General features: G+C 31.9%; 1 protein-coding gene across 1 annotated transcript; it reads right to left on the bottom strand.

The window, feature by feature from the left end:
* Positions 1-1,594: 1,594 nt before the first annotated feature.
* LOC148554614 (uncharacterized) lies at positions 1,595-3,964 on the bottom strand. Its single transcript, XM_088489671.1, has one exon. The coding sequence runs from the start codon at positions 3,962-3,964 to the stop codon at positions 1,595-1,597; it is 2,370 nt and encodes a 789-aa protein (XP_088345797.1).
* Between the last annotated feature and the right edge of the window lie 3,514 nt (positions 3,965-7,478).

Here is a 7,478-nt window from a genome sequence, read left to right as displayed (position 1 = left end):
CAACTGGGTATTATTGTTTGATTATGTTTGAATATTGTTTTTCTGCCTGATTTGAGTTTTCTGCAACTGGGTATTATTGTTTGATTATGTTTGAATATTGTTTTTCAGCCTGATTTGAGTTTTCTGCAACTGGGTATTATTGTTTGATTATGTTTGAATATTATTTTTCAGCCTGATTTGATTATGTTTCTGCAACTGGGTATTATTTAGTTAGTACTGAATTACTTATTGATTATGTTTGATTATTGTTTGAATATTTTTGACTGATTTAAATATTTTTATGTATTGAGATTATTTAGATTGAGCTGTTGATTCTGCAATGGATAATTCTGTCTCTATGGAAGTTGATGGTGGGAATGCAACACAAAATCCTGAAAATATGGAAAGATCTGAAACGACTGAAGATATTAAAAAGAAAAAGACGAAGGCAACAACATCTGATGTGTGGAGATATTTCACAAAGCTTGGACCTGGTGATGATGGAATAGATCGTGCTCAATGTGATGGATGCAAACAGAAGTTTAAGGCTGGTGGTAAACAATATGGGACATCGACACTTAAGCGTCATTTGGACAGGTGCGTGAAAATAGACTTCGAGGATATTGGTCAAACTTTGATAGAAATGCAAAATAAAATGGGGGCTCTCAAGATAGATAATCATGTATCGCGTGAGATATTTGCTGCCTTTGTGATTGATTGTGATGTTCCCTTTTCTATTGTTGATAATCAGAAATTTAGGAATTGGGTAAAATACATCAGTCCAACTCTAGGCCTAATTACTAGAAATACTCTTAAGGAGGATGTGCTGAAAATTTACTTAAGGGAAAAAGATAAGCTTAAAAGTACTTTATTAGCCATTCCTAATAGAGTTTGTTTGACTTCTGATTTGTGGACATCCATCACTACAGAGGGTTATTTATGCCTAACTGCTCACTTTGTTGATTTGAATTGGAAATCGCAAAGTAAAATTTTGAGTTTTTGTCATATGCCTCCTCCTCACACGGGATTTGAATTGTCTTCCAAGATTTTTGAGCTTTTAAATGAATGGGGAATTGAAAAGAAGATTATGACTCTTACACTAGATAACGCATCTGCTAATGATACATGCCAAGATCATTTGAAAAGTACATTAAATATGCATGATTGGTTGTTGTGTGATGGGGAGTTCTTTCATATTCGTTGTTCTACTCATATCTTGAATCTTATTGTGCAAGATGGATTAAAAATTGCTCATGATGCATTGGATAAGATTAGGAAAAGTGTGAAATATGTAAGGGGATCGGAGAGTAGAATGATAAGGTTTAAAGAATGTGTTTCAGCGATTCAGGGTTTGACTTTTACAAGTGGGTTGCATCTAGATGTTACTACTCGATGGAATTCTACGTACATTATGCTCGAAAGTGCTATCAAGTATCGGAAGGCCTTTGAGTATTTGAAGGCAACCGACCATGCTTATAAGCAGTGACGGACCCAGAAAATTTATGGTGGGGGGGCAAAAATAATACACATTATTATCAAAATATATATTAATTTAAATTTAAAAATATAAAAGTGCACATTAATTATTCGAATACAAAAAAAACCAAAAATTACATTAGCTGCTAACTTTCTTCGCTTCAAATCTTGAAGGTACTTCTCTTCTTGTTTTCATATTTTGAAAATGTTGAATAATTGTTTCATTATCAACTTGATTGAATGTCTCTCTTTCTATATATGTAACCAAACAATCATTCAACCACTCATCTCCCATTCGATTACGAAGTCGACTCTTTATGATATTCATAGCAGAAAATGTTCTTTCAACTGATGCTGTTGCCACAGGTAGAATCAAAGCTAATTTCAACAGAAGAAATACCAATGGATAAACAATATGCTTTTTTGTCTCAACTAACTTTTGAGATAGTCCACTGATTCCATTTATATTTGAGAATTGATCATCAAGACGCATATCCAATATAAAATTCTCAAGTTGACTATCAAGTGCCAAAATTTGAGTAGAAGAGAATTCATGTGGATAAAATTCAGCTAAACGAAGCAACTTCTCCTTATCAAATGCAAAAAATGAGTCACTTGGATTCAAACAAGCTATACAAAGAAGTAGCTCAGTATTTACCTCTGTAAAACGATTGTTAAGCTCTTGAAGTTGTCTATCAATCACTTGATAAAATAATTCAACTTGAAAATGATGCAAGTTTGAGACCTTTTGGATTTTGCGCCTTGATCTTCCTTGTGTTACAAATATATCATTCATATTTGGAGCAAGAATATTGTGACTATCACAAAATAGTAAAACTTCGTTGAGCAAAGAGGACCAACCATCGTCTCTTATACTTTGCAATCGTTGCTTGGACACTTTAACCAATGTCATAGCATTTATAATGTCTTGATCACTTCTTTGTAGAGCTTGAGACAACTCATTAGTAACTCCTAATATACTTTTCATCAAATGTAAATTGAATACAAATTCAAAAGATTGAATATGATTCAATAATTGGCATGCTTCAGCTCTTTGTTCAGGATTATTTCCATCTTCCTCAATAACTTCAAGAACTTCTACCACGGAAGAAAAAATAGAAATCAAGCTAAGTATTGTACCATAATGTGAGCCCCATCGAGTATCACCTGCCCTTTTCAATGTTGTTTCTTGATTTAAGCCACGCCCACTAGAAACATCTCCATTTTGTAATGCAACAATTGTCTTTTGCATTTGACTTTCACGAAGCATGTCTTTACGTTTACAAGAAGCTCCAACAATATTGCACAAACTAGCAAGCAAATTAAAAAGTAGTGCAATTTCGACCTGTTTCTTTGCAACAACCACAAGTGCTAATTGAAGTTGGTGAGCAAAACAATGAACATAAAAAGCACAAGCATTTTCTTTCAAGATCAAACTTTTTAAGCCATTAAATTCTCCCTGCATATTAGTAGCTCCATCGTAACCTTGTCCACGTATTCTTGCTAAACTTAAATTATGCTTTGTTAATAAAGATTCCAAAGCTACTTTTAATGACAACGCATTTGTGCTAGAAACATGGACAAGGCCAAGAAATCGCTCCATTACAATCCCTTCTTTGTTCACATACCGCAAACAAACAGCCATTTGCTCTTTAACAGAGATGTCTCGAGCTTCATCAACTAAAACAGCAAATAAATCATCTCCAAGATCATCAATAATAACTTTAGTAGTTTCACTTGCAGCAGCTCTAACAATATCTTTTTGAATTTTAGGTGCTACTAGCTTAAGGTTTCCACGAGCATTTTTGAAAACACGATCAATCTCTGTATTATGTTGAGCAAGAAAGTCAAGAAGCTCCAAAAAATTACCTTGATTATTTGAATTGTGCGATTCATCATCACCACGAAAGGCCAATCCTTGTCGCAATAAGAACCTAATGCACTCAATTGTTGCTGTTAAGTGAGTTCGGTAATCTCTTTTAGCTTGGTCTGAATGCTTTTGAAAAACAACTTCAATATGTTGTTTTTGCTTCATGAGTGCTTCGCATTTTCTTCGAGCTTGATTATGAGCACTATCATGATTTCCAACATGTGTTTGTAATCGCTCCTTCTTTTTCCAATTTGAAAAGCCCTCTTTTACAAAAGCATCACCACTCGCACCATCAGGTTTCATAAGATAGCAACAAAGACAAAATACAGCATCTTTTGAAATACTATATTCCAACCAATTGCCAAATTCATCAAACCAATCAGCATTAAATCTACGGAGAGAAGTTCCAAAATATGTTTGTGCAAAATCATGTTCTCTTGGTTGACAAGGACCTTTTTGCAAATAAGCTCGTCTAACTTCATCTCTGTCATTTGGATCATAATTTGAAATTTTGGGTCGTTGTCCAGGATCAGCTACCAGACTTTCCACATTGAATTCTAAGAACTTCTTTTTATTAGAAGAGACTAATGGAGTGACTTCAGATTCTAGTGGTAGCTTTCTTTTGAAATATTTCTCCATTACTATTTCTAAAAATAAAAATATATATTCTAAATTAGTAAATTGATCAATTCACTTTAAAAATTTATATGCAATCTAATTACATATAATAGAATAGAACGAAAGATAAACAAATAAATAATAAGGATCACTAAATTGAGAATAAAATAAAATATATAAATTCATGAAAAGAATAAAAAATAGATTAATACTTAAACTATAATTGTTTGAATTAAAATTTGCAATTGAAAATATCAAAAAGAGAAACAATGAAATTGAAAGATACATAGAGTCATAGAGAGCTATATAAAATAAAATAGAGAATTTAAAATTTACCTTTTGATGAAGAGAAGATGACCACTAGACAAGGAATAGAAAAAGAAGATTGAAAATATGAAACTAAGAAAAGGGTTTAAGAGAATAAATGAGTGACGGCTAGGATTTAAAAACAGAAGAAGACTAAATTTAATTAGGTTAACTAATAGTCAAAATCATAAAAAAATAAAATGGGCTTAGACTTTTAATAATTGGGCTTAGTTTATTTGTAGTGGGGTCATTTAAAATTTAAAGTGGGGGCATATTATATATATATATATATATTTTTTTTTTTTTTGAGTTTAAAAATATCAAATGTCACTGGGGGCAAGTGCCCCCCCATTCATGAAGGTGGGTCCGTGCCTGCTTATAAGTATTGTCCTTCGGTTGATGAATGGGGGAGAGCTGAAAAGATATGTGAATTTTTATACCCCTTTTATGAAATTACTAATTTGATTTCTGGCACATCTTACTCTACTTCAAATTTGTATTTTCTACAAGTCTATCATATTCAATGTGTTTTGATGGGAAGTTTGAGAAGTGAAGATGAGCTTCTAAGGAGCATGGGAGAAAAGATGATGAACAAATTTAAGAAGTATTGGGAAAAGTATAGTGTCATTCTTGCATTTGGTGCTATTCTTGATCCTAGACTTAAGATTTCTACTTTAGAGCTTATGTATGAAGAGATTGATGTTGAGACTGCAAAAGGGAAGGTGGAACATGTGAAAAAGAAATTATATAAGCTTTTTGAAAAATATGACAAAAATTCTCTTCCAACTGTTCAAGCACAAGGACCTAGTAATCAATATTCATCCATGGCCCATACCCCTGAAAGTGCAAGCAAGAAGCGACTTGCGATTGTTGGCGTAAGTAATGTACTAATGTCTAACATATTTAAATTCTCTTATTAATTGTCATTATTCTATCCTAACAAGATGTGATTATTTCTATTTTGATAGAAATTGATGAAACGAAACCATCAAGCTGAGGTCTCTAGTGGAAAGAATCCACTTGATACATACTTGGAGGAGCCACTTTTGTCAAAGGATTGCTTTGAAGATTTAGATGTTTTGGAATGGTGAAAATTATATGAGAGTCGTTATCCGAAGTTATCAATCATGGCACGTGACTTATTGAGTATTCCAATTACTACGGTTGCATCGGAATCTGCCTTTAGTATTGGAGCTCATGTCATTAACAAATATAGAAGTCGAATGTTGTCAGAAAATGTTGAGGCTGTGATTTGTACTCGCAATTGGAATAAAGGATTTGTTGATGGTAATTACATTGTTAGTTACTAATTTAATATTTATATGACATTTAAGTATTTATATCTTGTTCTAAATTCGGGTATTCTTCTAATTGTAGGTGAAGGCGAAGGTGAAGATGTGAATCCTCAAGGTGCTAGGCGAGGCGGTGTTTCAACTTCTGGATCAGATTCAAATTTTGTTGATTTAGAAGTTGATAATTGATTTATGTGTGTTGATTTAAAGTTTTTTTGGGTATCTTGTTGATTTATGAATTATGTTGTGTTTTGTTTGAATTATAGTAAGATTTATGTGTGGATTATATGTTTGTTTTGTTATTATTATGCACTTATGTTTGACAGTTTGAGACTTTGAGAGTTGAGACTTATTATTTGTTAGGTTATTTTTATTATTGTTAATTTCAATAAAAAAAATTATTATGCTTAATTATAATTTTTTATGGATTAATAATTAATTTAGAATATTACTCTATATATTAAAAAACTAATTCGATGAAATAATTTTATTATAAAATAAAATAATTGTTAGTTCTTAGTGCGTTAAATTTAATTTTATCATAAAAAAAATTTGGTTAAAAAAAAAAAGAGGCGGGCCGGCCCGCCAGTCCGCCCTTTGGCGGGGCGGGTTAGCAAGTTGAGCCCATATCAGTTTGGCGGGCGGGCCAGCCCGCCCCATATTTGGGCGGGCTTTGGCGGGGCGGGGCGGGCCAGTCTGTTTTGCCACCCCTACTCACGTGTTAACTATAATAGAATTAAAATTAAAGTTAAATTCAAACACTACTTTATGTCTTTACCTTACTCATTATCATTCCTAATTGTATTGATCAAAATATACGTATTTTATTTATTTAGGTTCTACTATTAGTCCTCTGTCAATACTCACTAGTACGTAAGTACGTACTTCCCCGCAATCATGACCGGGGGATATTTTACATTTGACATTTTAAAAATGGGAAAGTATGAGGAGTCAATGAAATATTTATACAATGTGTATAATAGAAGTTTAGAGAGTATTAGAGATATAATCATTAGTGTTAGCTTTTCCCAAAACTTTTGGGATGAGTGATATCATGCATGGTATTAGAGCTCTAGATTTGAAAGGTCAAGAGTTCGAGTCTTAGTGAACTCTAAAATCAGTTTAAGTTTTTAGAAAGATATTTATTATCGCTAGTACTCGGATGATTATTCTAAATAGTATGAGAGCACAGATAAAATACCTCATGGCCATTTATTTTGGTTTCTTCCATCCTATTTATTTTACGGTTAAGATAGATAACAAAAAAAAAAAAACAATCAACATCAGTCAATAATCTTAAAGAATCTAATATTTATTTATATTTTGTTTTAAATTTCTTCTAACATCTCAATTTTACCTACTATTACAAGTCACTTATTTTCACCACTACTCACCATTGTTATTGTTGGCCATTATTACTGCCACTGGGGCCATCAGCAATACCTCCATGACCTTTTTTAGTCATCCGAGTCCACTCTAAATTTTAAATCTTAAATTATTAATAATTATAAATTTTAAATTTTAAATTCTAAATATTAATCTAATTCTAAACACTAAATTCTAATACTAATTAATCATAAATTTTAAATTCTAAATCTTAAATTTTAGATATATTTTTTCTAAAACAAAAAAACTCAACACAGTAGAATTGAGCAAATATAAAAAGATATCCAAAGCAGACAAACAACTCCTAAAAAAACACCAAAGAAAAAATCTCTCAATGTCATATCCGGCATAACCATCAACAACACGAAGAGACACTTTGCCAGTCGTCGCAGTTAAATATGGATATGTTGATGATTTCTTTTACATTTCTGTTTTTATTCTAAAATATCCTCTTATTCCTAGATTTTGGATATTAAATCCTAGATTTTGGATGTTTTATTATTTCTAATTTTAAATGTTTTTTATTATAAATTACCACTATTTTATAGGTT

Source organism: Arachis ipaensis, chromosome B6 (assembly GCF_059453495.1).
Source record: "Arachis ipaensis isolate K30076 ecotype BB chromosome B6, ASM5945349v1, whole genome shotgun sequence".
Classification (NCBI taxonomy): Eukaryota; Viridiplantae; Streptophyta; class Magnoliopsida; order Fabales; family Fabaceae; genus Arachis; species Arachis ipaensis.
Note: the sequence above shows the minus strand (reverse complement) of the source record. Positions and strands in the feature narration are given on the sequence as shown.

Coding starts and splice junctions, on each gene's coding strand:
- LOC148554614 (XM_088489671.1), bottom strand. CDS start 3,964: ATGGAGAAATATTTCAAAAGAAAGCTACCACTAGAATCTGAAGTCACT.